Raw genomic sequence first — 19,301 nt, 5'->3', positions numbered from 1 at the left:
TCATGTACTATTTCATCAATATTGATATCACTTTGTTAAAACCTGATTTCTGTTTGTTTCCTCATTTGTTTATCAAAGTTTATTTTTACTATCCTGTTACAACAAATGGAATAATAAAAAGAAACTTTGTTATGTTCTTCTGTACATCTCCACTTTACACAGTTACATAAAGACAGAAGGAAGTTCTATTTGTTAGGTGACACATTTCATCATAGCCCCCCCCCACACACACACACACAGGAAGAAGAGAGATAAAAGTTGGCTCCATCATGTTTTTCCCTTCAAGCTGTTACCCAGTATGTTGTTAGGGAAATAATATTATCATCATATGTTGCTTATTTCCTGTCTCTGGTGGATAATACTGTAGATAAATTCTGAAATAATTGTAAAAGTTTTTATACTACCAAAACTGGGAGACTACTATCTTAAATTATAACGCGACATCCTGTAGGGTTTCATGAATACTCGTGTTAGTATTTTTATTACGTATATCCAGGAAATTCTCTAATAGTAGCAAAATAGTGTCTGAATAGATTTATTTTTTCAGTCAATTTGTGCAACTTCCTATTTGATTAAATTTTATACTTCATATACAACTCATTAATGAAACATTGTGCACTCACCAAAAAGTTTTCAACCATCAGGAAGCCACATTACCTTACATATTTTGCAGTCATCTGTTATATTTTGTAGCAGTATTGTTCATTATCTTCCCACCAGTTCATCTCATCCCTTAAACTGATGGTGTCGCCATGGCATCATGGATGGCGAGGATATCTTGTTCATTGTGTATGTGGGAGTGTTTGTTTAGGCTAAGAAAAAAGTGGTAGAGTGAAAGCTAGTGGTATTTCGAGCTCCTTACTATACATCAGTCAGCTACATTTTGGTGATTGCCTTCTGTCAGTTTTGTTTGCACATTATGTTCTGGTGGACTGAAACATGTGCAACGACCATTTCCATCAAGGCACCCGACATGGAGTGCCACATAATATCTGAGTTCAGTCTCTGAACTTCCCACATTATAGCTACAGATACTATTTTATTTTTTATGATGAGATAGTGACTGCAAAATTCTGCTTGGGTTGTGTGAGTACACTTTAGATTATGTAGTGAACACTTTATGAGAGCTATCATTTGTCAGAATCATTTTTGGGATGTAGTCTTTCATTTAAGTCTGTTATGTGCATTGCAGTGACTGCCACTGTGAATGGAAACCCTCTGAGAGGTTTTGCCTGATCAGAAATATTGAATATAACCTTTGCTGTGCATATGTGCAATGTTCCAACCCATGGATTCGCTTGTGTCACCCGCTGGTCATGGTGTATGTTTCAGATTTAATATTACAGAATTACTTTTTTTTTGTTTTACCATGCTGTGGAGACACATGTGTAAAACATCTGCAGCTTTACTGTGGTGCGTGAGATCAATAGTGCAAAGCTTAACAGATTAGTGAGACTCCTACAAGAGTGACTGCAACAGTGAGTCCCTCATTGGGTAGGTTGCAGATAATTATTGTGAGATGACACATATTGCTTCTATTGTTTCATTTACATGCCTGGCATATGTTGAAAGTATCATACTGCTTATCATTGTGAGCTACAGTAGTGTCCCTTGTAAATTTACCCAACGAGAGAAAGCAATGTCTTCTCATCACAAAAGAATATGCACAGCGTGACCCGAGAGAGCTTACAACAAAGAATTTCATATTTTCTGTCAAATCAATTGAGTGAGCTGGTGTTATACTTACAGTGCTGATCTCTCATGTGGAAGGAGCGGCACTGAAATCCTAGACTGAGCACACTGTTGTAAGTTTTCCATGTTTTGCATGAGCTTCTTGATGCAATTGCCAAGATGATGCCTTGTCTTCTGGTGCACAGTCTTTATTGACTTCACTGTTGGCAAGATATTCAAGTCCAGCTGCAAATTGAAGGAAAATAATTAATAATATGAGAATAGAGTAGAAAACATCTCTTCAACCAAAGATTGGTTTGAGCACTACGGTGCTTTACTAAGCATATTTTTTTTGTAGGTGGTATGCCGATACATCGCTCGTAGTTTAGAATTGACTCAACCAGTCAGTTATAGAAGGCCTATAGTTTAATATGGACTCTGAATTGCAATGCAACTTGGCATTTTCACATTGATGAGCCCGTGCCAGATGTGACAGAAATGATAAGTGACCCAAAAAAAAAAAAAAAAAGCCTTGGACTGACTGAGGATCAAATCCTGGATTTTTAGATTTGTAGTCAGCCACACATCCAATTAGCACTGAAAGATTATTACTCACTAAATAGAAGAAATGCTTGAAATGTGATAGTCACATAGAAAAGGGCAGTAACATGCTAAGATTCTTTTTTCAGAGCTAACACAACTCTTAACTTTGCTTCATTTGGACAATTTGCAGTCTGTTGGTTTGAGTAGTGAAGATATGCCATCTGGAGATTTTAGTGGCCAGTGTGTGACTAGCTTCGTTATTTTGGTCTGAAATTATTTTACAATAACAAAAAAGGTGATACAACTGTGAAAATTTGGATGGCTAAATGGAGGCTAGGAATATCTGCTAGGTTTTGCCTTAGTTTCCTAATTCACATCATTTTAATTCCACAAATTCACATGATTTGCCCATCAAGAGATGCTGTTATGTAATACGAGCATAGACAGTAACTTTCTTCAGCTGTGCCATGGTTAATCAGCATCTGCGCTCTAGTTTGTGCTATATCTAAACATCAGGCTACTTGTAGTGGAGACAGTTGTTGCAGTCTTGATATGTCTCCTGCGTAGTGTATTGTGCACGTGATCATAATCAGTGAACAACAGATGCAGTCAAGTGTGTAAATTATGCCCAATGTAAAAACTTGGAATTTTTATATCGTTATTCATTTTAAATCAGTAATTATGAAATAATATGTACAGTAGATACACTGATAAAGTGATGTGTGTGTGTGTGGTGTGTGTGTGTGTGTGTGTGTGTGTGTGTGTGTGTGTAAGAGAGAGAGAGAGAGAGAGAATATTTGTACTGTTATAAAACATGACTTATGATATGGAAAATTGTAGACATGAGAACTTAAATTAAATCTAATGACAAAATATTGTATCTGATAAAATTCCGTTCCTCCATTTTGATGAATGAATGCACTATGTTAATTTATTTAAATTCAAACACTCATGAAGTAAACAGGTTGATTTTACAAAGGGATTTATTTTGATTGTCTCTTAATGTGTTAGCGTGTATATTGCTACTGGCAAGATTAGAGGGTCAATAGCCTCAGTATTGCCATGAGCTTTACAAATAATGCTTGGTATTGTCAGATACTTCATACCAAAGTAACAGTTAAAAATTAAGATATGAGACCAGAATATTAAGACATATTTGCTGCTCAGGAACTGTATTCACTGGGTCATTTAGATTAACGGTCATTGATATAAATTCACCTCTCAACTTATCTGAGGCTCTGCATGACATTATCAGTATGACGTATTTATGCCAGCCATTCCAGTAGTCTACTATTATTGTGGCACATTGCAGTAATATTTATACACAGTACCACAAGCAGATCTATGTCATCAACATCTTGTAGAATTCTAATTTGTAAGACTTTGATGTTAACACTATTCTAAAGAACCTCTCATTTCTCATTTTCATTTAAAAATACAAGGGGTATTTTCCATCACTAATTGTTTTCTCTCATTTCCCTCATAAATGTTATATTAATTCTAATATTGTGTTTTTTCTTCAAATATTTATAGGTTCTACACACGCACATCTGAATGACAGGAGTTTACGTACGCATCCAGGAAGATGGTCATCTGCTTTTGTAGACATCAGTGGAAGACGGAAACGATCAGTTTTGCTGAAAGATCTGAGCTTTGAAGCAGCAGAACTTCTTCACCAAAATAGCAATCCAAAAGGAAAAGGGATATATCCTTGTAGAGGTTGTGGAAAAGTCTATCGCTGGTACCAAAATCTTGTAGTACATCAAAGAATTGAATGTGGTAAGGAGCCTCAGTTCCAGTGTCCGTATTGTCCAAGCCGGACTACTCAGAAAAGCAGCTTGATCACTCATATCAAACGAAGACACCCAGACAATCAGTACCAAGTGACTAGTAGTGACATGGAGTTATTCTAAAAGCATTTGCTTCATTTATGTTTTAAATATAATGATTTCAAATTTTTGTGAAAAGTTCTAGTGCTTAAGATTCTCAAATTCAAGTCACAATTAAGGCCATAGGAGGATGAAACATGCTCCTCAACATGTTTGTTTGTTTTGGCAATATAGACTGTTCTCACTTAGTGTCCTAGCTTATCTTTTTCCAAAAAAAAGTAATTGATGACACATAGCTAGGGAGAAAAATTATTGTAGTTATGTGATTGCAGAATTTTTTTGTAAGAATCCCAAGAAGATTTTTCCAAGCTTAGCCAGATTTTCATGACATGTTAGATAACGGAATAAAAACATAGATTTTTCTTGAACATTTTGAGAAGCACGTACTCAGACAGTTAGAGAAAAAAAGAAAAATTTCAGCAGAACCATTTATGTGAGAGGTATGTAATCATTTTAGGTAAGAGAGCAAAAGATGACTGTTCATGAAATAAGCATGAAATCATTAATTGATTCCAGTACTCAGAATTTACTTAGAGTGTTTTGCCTCAGGTAATGAAGGCCCCTGTTGACTGTCCAAAAAGTTACTGTAAGATGTACTCTATACATAATGTTTAAAAAAAAAACATGTTCTCAGTGGCAGCGGATTTTTTAATTGATGATATCTTATTGCACAACATTAAAAAGATTGATAATAATTTCACTTAGAATATTAAAGGTAGATTGATCAGATACAATGCGGTAACAACGTTGTTGTCCGGAGCGTGAAAGTCATTAATAGACCCAAAACAGCATAGCACTAAGGAAATGAATTCTGTTTTGTGGTAGTAATCCCCTCTTTTTGTACTGAGGTGTTGCGTGTTGTGAATGTACACCAGAAGTACAAACAATTAGTAAAGAGTATACTCAAATGTACTCCATTGTATTGTGGTTTACTTTGTTTTATGAAAATGAAATTCTGCGACTAATCTTACTGACATCCGATCGATTTGCTAGTGAACAGAAAGTACATTTTTTAGTCTGGTGGAAAGATGTTGCTTGAGAATATAAGCAACATATCCCAAAACAAATATTCCACAAGCGTTTCAACGATCGTAACCTAACACAAAGAAGTTTCTTCAGAGCAAATTAGGTACCAAATACACAAGGTATGTAATTCCTTTTTGTTACTTCCATTCTGCAATTTCCATTATTGAAATACTTTCTTTTTTTTTTTTGTATATTTTAAGGTGATGGATAGTATATAACACACTTCCTACAGAAATAATCATCTATGGAACTGCATATTTGAGATGTTTGTTTATTAAAGACATTTTACCATTTCTGTGGTAATAATATTTATCAATAGTATCAACCTTGTAGCATATGTAGCTGTAATTTTGCAGTCTTTACTGTCACAAATTTTAAAAGTTTCTGAAATTTGAGTGTAAAATCCAGAAATGGTACTGAAATATCATAAGCTGTGAAATTTCTTGAAAATTTGTTGAACATTGTTCTAATATGAATAATTTTGTATTACATGAAGGCACATTTAAAATAAAAATTGATTACCCTTAGCTAAAATGAATTAATTGAACTAAGTATACAAGTTAAAAAACCATTGTTTCTGCAACTGGTTCTTGATCAAAACATTTATGTACACAGAATACTGTTGCTATTCCTTGTTAACATAATACCCTCTTCTGTGTTTACTTAATACCAGCCATAATGAACACTGCAATGGCAAAACAGTCGCTGCTTTGTATATGGTGCCACAAAATCATTGTTTTATGCTTGACAGGCATTTTGCAGTCCACACTGTGGACAGATGTGGCAGAATGATGCTGTTGGCTAATGCATCACATGGTATACTGTCTCTTGCTATTACACTCTGTTCCACCACCGGCATACTTCTATGTTCATACTTGTGCTTATGTGCTCATTCTCCAGCAAGATTAGTAATTTTTCAGAAATGAAAATCCATTGTGTGAAATATGATTGATATAAAGCAGTGGTCAATTTGAAAGTTGAGCTAAACTCGACAGTGCCATTTTTATTTTATTTTATTTTATTTTTTTTTTTTTTTTTAAAGGAATGATACTATAGAAGTAGGTAATATGCCCTTGCCTTTTTTCAGCCTGTGATTCAAGCAATTGACACTAATGAACAATCAGATTAGAGATAACTACCCTGTTTATAGATAGCACACCTGCCACCAAGGTGAAAGTTCAGCATGTCACATCACTAGAATGGTGTCAAACTTTATACTGGCCATTGTCATGAAAGTCTTGTGCACCATGAACATGACTTGCAACATCACTGCATTTATCATTGGCAGATCATGAGTGTCCAGCTCATAAGAAACTCTGTTTCATAGGTCATACAGGTGCTAAACTTTACACAAGGCAGTGTGTTGAGGATGCACTGTGAGTAAGTTTACCTTAATTTGGGGGACAAGCTAATTGCCACAGTTCTCTGCTATGAGATATAGTGTGTTGCCAACAGTAGTCACTGTGAATTTTAAAATGTTTCTGGTGAGATGAATGTTTATAGAAATTTCAGACTTGCTGCTGATTTTCTTCTATTTCTTCGTCTTCTTTCTGAAACATTATGTAGGTCATTCACAGAACCTCCTCCAAGCTTCTCTTTCCTCCCACACTGTATCATTCAGCATTTCCTCCCATTGCAGTTCTCTGCAGTTCACACCATTCTTCACCTGGTTTCTCCATCTTGTTTGTAGCCTTTCAAATGGTCTCTTACAGATTTTATCTATTCTAGAACTCGTAATTAACTGCACTCCATAATATTTTAACTGTTCACTTTGCCAGTCATAGTCAGAGGAGGCATCAAAGACTTATGAAGACATTCCCACAGTTGCACAGTTTATTAATGGACTGTGAGTATTACATGCATGCATTAAGATCATGATGGCAGATTGACCATGCTACCCAGCGGACAATGCCCTGTCCTTGGGATTTGCAGAACTCAGTTGTCTTGAGAGTTGTTGCTCATTGCAGCCATGGATGTACTCTGTTGTCTTTAATTAGAGCAAATACAGAGTTAAAACGGTTTCAAACATTATACAGCTAGTGGCCACTATCACAGTTAATTATGTTTTCCCCATCCATATTTCCACAGATTCTTTAATAATGGAGGCCCAAAAAATGTGACTGTGGCCAAAAGTTTTGTTTTATCGTACTCCATTGAATGCCCAATGGAGATACAGTGTTCAGCAATAATGGACTTGCTTGACTGAAAAAGGTGAGGTCAGTGTTCTTCTACAGTGCACATGATCTGACATGTATAAGCCATACCAAGCTGGCAAGGAATTTTATAAAGTCCAGCATTCTGCTGTAACAAATTTTCCTTCATTGATCCCAGAAGGTCTGGAATCTTGGATGGTGCATGGAAAAGCATTCTCATCAGAAATATACCTAGGATTCTTGCTACCTTCAGCAAAACATTGCCAACAAAGGGGAAAAAAGCTAGAGATTTTGCTGATATGATTTCCTCTGTATCCACATAATGGTTCTTGATTTTAACTAATAGTGTCCTGTTAATCTGCTGAGTAGAATATCCATTTTCCCCAAACATTATCAACTACACAGGCTGTAACAGCCAATAGATGTGCCACATTTTAAAGAATCACTTGCCAGTTCAGTGCTGGTTAACAGACTACTGACTTTATGGTATGGAGGCCACCACCACACACATGTATCTCTGCTCCCTGCATGTCATGGGGCACAGACATTACCATGGATACAGGAACACTGCCATTGGATGCTTGATGGATGGAAAATGGTAGCCTGTACTGATGTGCTGCATTTTGATATACACTGATGGAAAATGAGTAAAACTACTATTACTACTACTACTACTACTACTACTACTACTACTACTAGAGTACACCAAAACTTATATGGTACAATTTATCCTGCATAACAGTAGGTATTTGATCAAGGTATTTTCACATGGAGAATGCTTATATGGGATGAAATAGGGCCATTGATAAATCTGCCATTGTCTCTCACCAGCAAAAGATACACACACCTACTAATTGGTCACATGCATCTATTTGTTTGTCCACATCATTCCATAGGCAGTGCCTCACCCCATAACTCCAAAATAATGTCACAATGGTTTGAGGAACTGTCCAAGACATGAGCTGGTTTTGTGCCCTATCTCCCCCTCCCATATCGAGTCTTCCCACCTCAATGCTGTTGAGCTCATTGCGATGTTCCACTGCTTCTGTACGATTATATTGGGTGGCGAAGTAAAATCTGATCGAGAGTTAAGACTTCCCATTATTCAATCTTGCTCTCCTTACTATTTGAGCATACTTAACAACCTTTCATTTCTCAAAGTGCTGCAGTTAAAACTGGAAGTTAAGAATACAAATACAACATCTAATTCTCAAAATAAATATGATGCTTCTGATGATCAGCATATTATATATTGCACTCTTATGTACAGTGACTATTATTCTGAACTTCACAATTATATTGAAAAGGCTAAGTCCACAAATGGTCTGTCTCCAGACTCCAACTGATTTATTTATTTATTTAATCGTATGGCTAGGGCCCCCCGTCGGGCAGGCCTTTCGCCAGGTGCCGGTCTTTCAATTGATGCCACTTCGGCGACCTGCAGTCGATGAGGATGATAGGATAATGATGAGGACAACACCACACCCAGTCCCTGGGCGGAGAAAATTCCTCGACCCAGCCGGGAATCGAACCCGTGCCCAGAGGACTGACATTCTATCACGCTGACCATTCAGCTACCGGGAATGGACACTCCAACTGAGTAAATGTATAACAAGTTTTTTTTGTCCTTATGATTTCACAAATAGTGTCATGACCACTCTTCCTCAATGGCTTGCACTGTATTTCCTAAGCAGGACTCGATGACAGAGAATAAACCACCCCAACAACACGTGCTGCAAATGTGTTGCAATAATTATCATTGTCCTGGATTACAGATATACTGTGTCCAACCATTTCATGATACATATGCCTAAATAAAACATATATCCAAACAGTAGATTATTGAATTCATTATGAAAATTATGTGATCATCATTCATCAATTTGAAAATTGCTTGTGTAACCTGTCACTTCAGCGAAGTGATATGTTACTCTACAGATGTGAAGGTGAATGATGTCATCACTACTATGAAATATTAACCAAACAGTAAGCATTCAGAGTTCAAAACTAGTTTTAACCTTTTCACTAAAAATATTAGCAGCTTGTACATACACAGAGTGGGGTAGTGCAGTGGGTAGCACGCTTGACTCTGATTCGGAAGGATGATGGTTTAAACCTACATCTGATCATCCTGATTTAGGTTTTCTATGATTCCCCAAATTGCTTAAGGCAACTGCTGGGATGGTTCCTTCAAAAGGGATTTCCTTCTCCATCTCTACTGACCTTGTTGTCAATGGGATGTTAAAATACTAATGTTCTCCTCCTCCTCCTCATCTTGTATATATTTGGCGCATAATCAATGTTGCAGCTGTATTTCATTTGTAATAAATATATTTCTTCTTCTTCTTCTTCTTCTTCTTCTTCTTCTTTTTCATAGCATTTATCCCGTGCTAGCAGAACCTGCTTGTTGAGACATCTGCCTTCATTTGGTTCTTTATATGGTCCATTCATCGTGTCTTGCATCTGCCACGACGTCGTTGGCCATTTACATCAAGGTGCATAGCTGTTCTTGCCACCGAGTCTGCTTTATTGTACATGACATGTCTGTATGATCTTAACCTGCTTCCCCGTAGATTGTGTGAGATGGGTGCAACTCCAAGTTATCATCAAATGTCTGTGTTTGTTGCATGGTCAAATCGGGTAAGCCCAAGGGACCATCAGAGCATATGCATTTCCATCGCATGGAAGCCTGCTCATGCTCCACTGTCATTGGCCAACACTGCGACCCATAAAGCGCAAATGGGTATATACAGTCCTGTAAACCTATGACTTAAGATATAAAGGCATACGTCAATCACTCAGGACACTGGTCACCTGGCCTCCTTTCATACAGGCTGTGTTAACATGGGCACAGACATCCAGTAGACTTTTACCATCACAGTATATGAGTGAGCCAAGGTATTTGAATTGCTCCACTTTCTTCAGGTCTTCTTCACTGACTTTGATGGTCCCATCAGCTTGTATACCACACTCCATGTATCATGTCTTCTTAATATTCATTTGGATGCTAAATTTACCAAATCATTGATTCCATTGCTGTGCCTTTTCCTGGAGGTCTTCATGGTGTTCACTTGCCCGTAAAACATTGTCAGCATATAGGAGTGATCAAGGATGGGGTGACAGTAGCTTGTACGTCACAGTTTCCATACAGTAGATTAACAGTAGAGGTGACAGTGGTGAACCTTATACATAAATTGAAGGTAGAGAGGGGGAGAAAGGAAAGGAAAGGAGGGAGATCACTGCTGTTAGCTGCATGGCAACAGTATGCAGAATCGGATAAGTACTGAACCTTGATGTACTCTGACATTGATAGTAAAAAAGGTGTGATGTTCCCACTGCACATCAGACATTGCTGGAGACATTTTGATACAGCAGTTGGACCCATCGAACATATGCTTCAGGACATCAAAATAAAAATATTGGTTTTCTGGATGCATACCACATAAGACATGCCTTGTGGGGTCCTCACTTAAATCTAGACTTCTGACTCTTTCAGTGGACAATAGACTTCTTGCTGTTTGGCACCAAGCATCTACATAAAATAGCATACTTGAAATTATGCAGCATACACTACTAATAAACCTTACTTCTTCCACAGATAATAAATTTAATAACACTTTGTGTAAAACACTTTCATAGAATAATGCTCCACTCAAATACATATCTCTTTTCAAATACTTACAACAATAAAAATAAAAGCCACAATATGTGTTGGTACATCCACTCATATACCAACTCCCCTGACACAAACTGTGCTCAAGGCTTTTGCCAGCAGGCGCAATGCAGTTTAAGTATCTTTCAAAGTTAGATTTCTGAGTATCACACACTTTAGTACACTCCCATGAAAAAGTAAATGTTTGCTTAAAATGTACTTCATTAAGATTTTGTTACTTCAGAAACTTCCATCATCAGGGCACCAATAACCTCCTCCTGTTCCTTCCTCTACCTACCTGTCTGTGCTATGGTATCCATGCTTGGCTTTTGTACCTCTCAGAGATTGCTTCCTTAGTCTTAGTTAATTCATCCCAAATTTTCTGTAGTTATCTGTCTGTTCTGCCTGTTTCAGCCTTAGAATGAGGTGTATCTACTGACGATTACTTCTTTTCTCATACCTCCAAACTAACAAGTGAAGTGGGTGAAATAGTGGCTACATCCAAATCTTTCTTTTGCTCCAGCATTCTAAACCTTACTTATATGCCTGAGAATTGATTGTATATTGTGTTAAATTCCTGCTCAGTTAGTTCTTTTAATTATTTCAAGTCCTTGTTCACTTCTCTAAATTGCTGATTCACTTCATTTCAAATTAAATCATGCTGTTTCAATATTTCCGAAGTTAGCTATTCTGGTAAGGTGGAAAATGAAATTTGCAATTGCAGTATACTATCTTTTATTTCTTGCTTTTCCATACATCACTCATTGATACACTGTTCTAATGTGGTTTTTGTCATTTTTATTTCATTTTTTAAAATTTGGTTTTAGATTTCTTTGACATCATGTCTGTCATTTTTTTATTTCATTTCTTAATTCTGTTGTAGTATTCTCTAGTGCAGGGCTTCCCAACGTGTGGTCTGCGGACCCCTTAGGGGTCCGCTGGCTCTTTCTAGGGGGTCTGCAGCCACCCTTCACCAAATCGTGTAAAATAATGAGTAAAACTATTGAATAAAAATGTGAAAAACAAATTCATCACTTTTTTTTCGTGTGAAAAACATGTGTACTTTTACTTCAGGTCATATTCCCAAGCAGCCTTTGCAGTTCCTAACTGAGAACTCGTACACAGTTTAGTGCCGGAGAATGCGGCTTCTCTGATCGACTGTTTCGCAACAATACGGGGGTCATTTGTGCGCCAGCTCACGGTGGTAGATGAACTGAAACCCTTTACGCATGCGCGGAGCGAGCTTTGTCGACCAGTCACAGCACTCGTTGGCACGTATGCGGCCCCAGGCATCATTAAATGTTAAATTTGCTTTGTCAGTGCACTACCTATTTCATAAGTCAATTTTTGATCTTCAAGTTGTTTTCATTCATCTCTAAACCAAAGACTATTGATACTTTGGGTGGGGGGGAGTCATTGGGAACATGGAACTTGCATTAAGAAGCTTTCAGTTCCCATGGGTTTCGTTCTGAAGTTTAAAGTTACTGTGCTCTTGACTGACTAGGGGTCCACCATGGATTTTCGACTGAAGAAGGGCTCCACCTGCTGAAAAGGTTGGGAAGCCCTGCTCTAGTGGAAGGGTTCCCAGACTTTTCTTCTGATGGAGAATCCTGGTGCTTTGATGGAACATATTGTTTATTTTGAAGATTAATAAGATTTTAAAAAGTGAGAAAAATTTGTTTTATGAAGTTATTACTTCAATTTTAAATCCTAATCAGTAACACAGAAACCATAATAAAAATTTTAAACGTAATTAGTATCCTCAAAAATGTCAGAAAAAATACCACATTGTTAATAGCTTTTCACAGAGCACTTACTCACTTCCCACAGAATGCCATTGTTGTGCAGAACATCAGTGTTTTGTGGAACACAGATCAGGAAACCATGCTCTAGTGTTGTGTTTGTTTGCCTGAGAGTGGCAGTTAACTCTTTTATAACATTAGTCAGTTGCTCACTAAATGATCTGTACTATCCCAGGACTTCCACACCCATTTTTCTTGTTGCCACAGGCATACAGAGTCTACAGTAGAACATGTTTAATTTTTTTTTATTGATTCCTTTTGACTTATGTGGAGCATAGGGCTGCAACAAAGGATTGTCATATTGTTCTGTCTTCTGCTAGTATTTTCACTTCTACCCGTCCTATTCCTTGCTGTTGACCTTCTGCTCCAACTGGTCATCTCCATGTCATTTTGGCCCTGCCTTGTCTCTGTCGTTCCTGTGGGATCCAATAAAATTGTTTCCTTCCCAATATGTTCATTTCATCTCCTAAGTGTATGTCCTAACCATCTCCACTTCCTACTTCTTATTTGCAGCTCAATTGGCTTCTGGTTGGTTCTTTTCCAGGGTGTTTTGTTAGAGATAACATTTGGCCACCGTATCCCCAGGACGTTCCTCAGACATCTGTTGTTAAATGTCTGCAGCTGATGGATCAGCTGTTTTGTGACTTTCCATGTCCCATATCCACATAGAAGCACAGATTTTATATTACTTTCAAATATCCACAATTTGGTCCTTAATAATTATTCCCAGATAGAGAACAGTTGTAAAAGCGCCTTTGGCTTTGTTGATGTGGCTATTGATGTTCTCTGTTGCACCACCATATGGTGTAATCATGTTTCCAAGGCAGCAAAACTTATCCACCTTTTCAGTTATCTGGCTTCCAAGTTTAAGCTCTGCGATGTTGTTATCATTTTCCCGCATGTCTTTTGTTTTTTGGGCATTAATTTTCAAACTGACTTTCTTCGTCACAGATTTCAGATCTTCTAATTTCTCTTCCATGTTGTTGTGGCTGTGGGACAGAAAGCAAATGTCATCTGTAAAATCTAAGTGTTCTACATGTATTCCATGGCTCCATTTTATTCCTTTCACCTTATCCATTGCTTGTGCCATTACCAGATTCAGTACTATGTTAAATAGTAATGGTGAGAGCATGCAGCCTTTTTTAATTCCTGTTTTCACTGCTATTGAATCTGAAAGCAGACCTTGATGTTGAACTTGGTACATGTAGTTTTCATTCACGCACTTGACAAGAGCAATTATTTTCTTGAAAACTCCAAAAGTTTGCAGTGAGCTCCATATTTTTATTCTACGCCTTTACAAAGTCTACAAACACCATGTAAAGCAGTGACTGATATTCATATGAATGAAACTATTATTCTGAAGGTATTTGTCTGGTAATGCAAGAACAACCTTTCCTGTATCCCACTTGTTCTCTTCTTATTTTCTTGTCTACATATGCTTTTATCCTATATAGGATTATCACAAGAGGATCTTGGTTGGGATTGACCATAGGGCGATGCCTCTTCAATTACCACAAACTGATAAGTCTCCTTTCTTGGGGAGCTTGATGAGCATACCTCGGTTCCAATCATTTGGTACTTTTTCATTCATCCATATGGCTGTCAGGAATGGATGTAAAATTTCTGCTATAATAGAGTTATTTTAAGTAACTCTGGATTGATGTCCAGGCCCAGAGTTGTTCCATTATTTGTTGGACTGCCATCTGATGAAACCCATGACACTTTGTGACACCATTTATGGGTGTAAATAGAATCTCCAATGATCATTTTAAACATACTGCACAAATCTATGAGACAATGTCACCCAGGAATCTGCTCCATCTCTTGGCTGTCATTCCCAATTTTTGCATCAAAGTCACCCATCAGCAGGGGAATATCTCTTTTTTCATACTTTTGCAGTGTTTCTTGCAGTTTGCTATAAAACTTCTCTTTCGCTTCATCTTCTGACACTTCTGTTGTTGTGTGACATGGTATCTGGTCTTATACTCATTGCAAAGCAAGCAGCTATGATTCTCTCTGTAATTGGGTGGCACTCTATCAAAGACTGGTTTGCTCTCCGGTCTAGTATTAACATCACTCTTTCACTATGGGTTTCATGCTTTCTTCCAAAATAGAGGAGGATATGTCCTTCCTTTATTCTTCTTTCTCCAAATCCAGTTATTCTTGTTTCACTAAATTCTGAAATTTCCAATCTGTATCGTTCCATTTCTTGTACTGTACCACTTCCATTTGTTTACCTGTTTGCCACACTGTTCTCACATTCCAGAGCCCTATTCATGTCACAGGAGGTTTCTGTCAGGGTTCTCTCCCTTAGCCTTTGTGGGTTTTCCCTCTCTGCAAGGCAGCAGCTACTGGGTTCGGTACGCCCCGAGCCTGGTGAGTGTTCCCCTACCCGCCACCTGGGGAGGCACATGATTGGGGACCAGTAACCCTTCACAGGCATGTTTAATTAATCTCAGCTTAATATTGTAACAAGGCTAGCTATGCCACTTTAGTACACCCTCAAACTCTGGTTCCAAATCCACTTGCACGTCCCCCCCCCCCCCTGCCCCCCCCCCCCCCCCCCCCCCACTACCTTCAAAAAAAAATTTTAAAAAATTGACACATGTAAATGTCAATGGGGAGCTGGATTGGTGTGTGTGTTATGGTGCATCACTGAAAATGGATGTACCATTGGTTCTGTTGCAGCTACTGTCTGTTGAGCCATAGTGGTGATCCACGACTGCTGTTGTGGACTGGTTGTGAGATTGTGATTCTTCAGTTTCTCCTGGCATATTTCTTGCTCGAACAGTCCACGGATGTACTGCTGGTCCATAGTGCCCGTTGGACACTATGGACTGACAGTACACCTGTGGACTGTTCTTTTTTAGTTGTGAGATTATTACAATCAAAACCCTTTGTAATTGTAGTCGAAATCTTCCCACATCTGGACTGGTTATTTTCTTCTCCATCATAATTTTAGTTGAAGGATTTAATAATAGTTCATAGACTACCCAAACCTCTTCAAAATTCATGAGTCCCAGTGGTAGCAATAGAATTCGCACTGCTGCATAATCTTGCTGTTGATCTTCGGTACTATTGACAACCAGTATCAACTTCTGCAAATCTGCATACTCAAGTATTTTTCACTATCCTTGTTCTTCATAAGTTTTATTTACTCCCAGCCATATTTCTTCTTGGTTGTTGTCAACAAACACCACATGTGATGTTTCGCTGGTTCTTTACTGTGATATCAGGTGGTGAAGTAAAGTCTCATTGGGAGCTAATACTACCTATTATTCAATCTTGCACACCTTACTATTCCAATACACTCACCAACCTTTTCCAATTGAACTTAGTTTTTCTAAGTGTTGCTCAAAGTGCTGAAAGTTAAGAGTAAAAATGCAAAATCCAGTTCTCAAAATAAATACAATCCTTTTGATAATCAAGATATTGTAAATAATAGAGGGAAACATTCCACGTGGGAAAAATATATCTAAAAACACAGATGATGTGACTTACCAAACGAAAGTGCTGGCAGGTCGATAGACACACAAACAAACACAAACATACACACGAAATTCAAGCTTTCGCAACAAACTGTTGCCTCATCAGGAAAGAAGGAAGGAGAGGGAAAGACGAAAGGATGTGGGTTTTAAGGGAGAGGGTAAGGAGTCATTCCAATCCCGGGAGCGGAAAGACTTACCTTAGGGGGAAAAAAGGACAGGTATACACTCTCACACACACACACACACATATCCATCCACACGTACACAGACACGAGCAGACATTTGTAAAGGCAAAGAGTTTGGCCCAAACTCTTTGCGAGTGTATACCCGTCCTTTTTTCCCCCTAAGGTAAGTCTTTCCGCTCCCAGGATTGGAATGACTCCTTACCCTTTCCCTTAAAACCCACATCCTTTCGTCTTTCCCTCTCCTTCCCTCTTTCCTGACGAAGCAACCGTTGGTTGCGAAAGCTAAAATTTTGTGTGTATGTTTGTGTGTCTATCGACCTGCCAGCGTTTTTGTTTGGTAAGTCTCATCATCTTTGTTTTTTGAGGATACAGTTATATTTAGTAAGAGCAAAAGAAGGGATGAAAGTAAGTAGGCAGATATTCTTGTAATCTAAGTTTATCAGTAACTGTTGAAAGGCAGGTCAAAATAAGGTGACAGTAATACCGTTACATAATATCAACAAAATAGTATGCAAATTAAAATTAGCTACCTATTCATACAACTGCCAATAGCCTTGCCGCAGTGGTAACACTGGTTCCGTTCATATCACCTAAGTTAAGCACTGTGCAGCTTGGCTAGCACTTAGATGGGTTACCATCTGTGTCTGCTGAGTGTTGTTGGCAAATGGGGTACACTAAGCCCTTGTGAGCCCAATTGAGGAGCTGTTGAGAAGTAGCAGCTCCAATCATGATAGCTGACAATGGCCATGAGAGTGGTGTGCTAAACACGTGACTCTCCATATCCGCATCCAGTGACAATTATTGGCCGACGATGACATGGTGGTCAGTTGATACCCTTGGGCCCTCTGAGGCCTGTTCAGAATGAGAGAGTATTCATACAATTAAATTTTTAAGTTTTAGTAAAACTATGATTAACCACATCATAAGCAGCTTGCTAACATTGAGCTGTGTTCTTCACTGCTTTGCCCACCCACCCGGAAACCTTACAATTTAGAATCATTTCTCAAATTACGACTCAGGTTATTTAGTCACTTAGTATAATTAATTGATAACATGTTCCCACAGTCATATGTTTATATCTGAATTACATCCGCCAATAAAACTTTGATCTTTTCTGCACAACCCAAGTATTTTCATAGGAAATTTGCTTGCTCTTATTAACATATACTCAGTTTTGTCACAATGGGACCATGCAATGATTCCTTTCAAAAGTAATCACCATAGGAATTAAGACATTTATCCCACTATGAGACAAGACAATAAATTCCTGTTTCATAAAACGCATTCATCTGTGAATGAATCCACAATAACACCCACTCTTGCACTTCCTCATCCGACTTACACACATCTTTCTTGAGGTTGGCAAAGATGTGAAAATCTCATGATGAAGATCTGGGCTACATGGAAAATGTTGCTTTTTGTGTCGCAACCAAATCACTGAAGTGTAGCCTTCATCTGGTTGGCATTGTGGGGGCAGTTGATGTCATGCAACAGGATGTTTCCATCCGACAACATTTCTGGGCATTTTGACTTTATGTTGCAGCACAATTTCTGAAAAGTCTCTTCATAGGCTGCACATTCATTGTAGTTCCACACTCAAGGAACACGAGCGGAGGAAGGGTCCTGTTGCACAATGATACCTCCGTACTGCCAATCAAAGGCGTGGTTGGGAAACAATGCAGTATCCTCCACACAGCCTGGATCTTTCACCATGTGATTTTCACATCTTCAGCTATGTGAAGAAAGACATGCATGGGCATTGGTTTCAGTTGTATGAGGAAGTGCAAGAGTGGGTGTGGTTGTGGATCCGTCAGCAGCCAACCACATTCTACAAAACAGGAACTAATCATCGCCTCTTCCAGTGGGGTAAATGTCTTAACATGTGTGGTGACTCCTTTTGAATGGAACCATTCCATGGTTCTGTTGTGGTGGGTGTTTGGCCTTCATTTGACTGCCTCTTGTAAGTGATACAAAGCAGTTAACACTAGCTATGAACCACACCGTATAGTATCCGTGATAGCGGATCCTCTGTTGTATTACTGGTAATATTAAGCTTATTTATTTTCAGCAATTTGTGTTCTGACAATTTCTGTCTTCTGTTGTTCCATTCACCTTCAGTGTCACATTATCCATTGATCTTCAGCCATTGCCTAGCCTTGTTGACCCATCTATTTCTTTGAAAATGCAACTTAAATAACAAGACTTTCTGTTTCAGGATTCCACTTGTTAAAAGCTTTGTGTGCTATTATCATGTACCTCCAATACACTACTTTGTAAAGTGACTAGAGCAGATATGCTATCTGAAATGGTACACGCGTTTTTTGTCCTTTTTTATTTTGGCACCATGTCGGATAGAAGACATATTACTCAGCTTCCAGCTGATGGTGGTATTTTGATTCCTCTGCTTCAGTCACTCTTACTGGGTGGCAATTCTTCTGGAAAGCCTGGAATTCTTGGGGAATTACGTTTTACCTGGAAAAATCAGAGAAATCTCAGGGAATTTCAGAAATTTTGTAAAATCTTAGGGAATTCTGTGTTTTTAACCTGACATTGGAGTTCAATTTTATTGAACTTTATAAATCATAAATTTTAAAATAATTAATACTTTATGTCCTAGTGTGTTAATTATTTGAACATGAGCCCTTATAAATTATCAGTCTTTAAAAACTGTGGTTAAACTACAGCCGAGAGGAAAGAAAAGTCATTATTGTGAGATGCTCAACAGCCCCCGCACCTGCCCCCTCCACCTCCCCCCCCCCCCCCCCCCCTCCCTCACACTTACTATCAATTTCTCAGGAACATCTTCTGACACCATATTCCTCCCCATATCTAGACTTCTCAGGAGTTTTTTCCAAAGTCTGAGTTGCCACCCTGTCATAGATAACTAATCTT

At 38.3% G+C, this 19,301-nt stretch overlaps 1 protein-coding gene across 1 annotated transcript in view; it reads left to right on the top strand.

The window, feature by feature from the left end:
* The window catches only part of LOC126474245 (zinc finger protein 836-like), a 132,578-nt gene that overhangs the window by 97,337 nt on the left and 15,940 nt on the right, over positions 1–19,301 (top strand). Inside the window, exon 4 of the mRNA XM_050101708.1 lies at positions 3,748–3,993. Within this exon, the coding sequence (XP_049957665.1) occupies positions 3,748–3,993 (246 nt within the window). The remainder of the gene's footprint in view (positions 1–3,747; positions 3,994–19,301) is intronic.

This window comes from Schistocerca serialis, chromosome 4 (genome assembly GCF_023864345.2).
Source record: "Schistocerca serialis cubense isolate TAMUIC-IGC-003099 chromosome 4, iqSchSeri2.2, whole genome shotgun sequence".
NCBI lineage: Eukaryota > Metazoa > Arthropoda > Insecta > Orthoptera > Acrididae > Schistocerca > Schistocerca serialis.
This window is presented reverse-complemented; position numbering and strand designations above follow the sequence as displayed.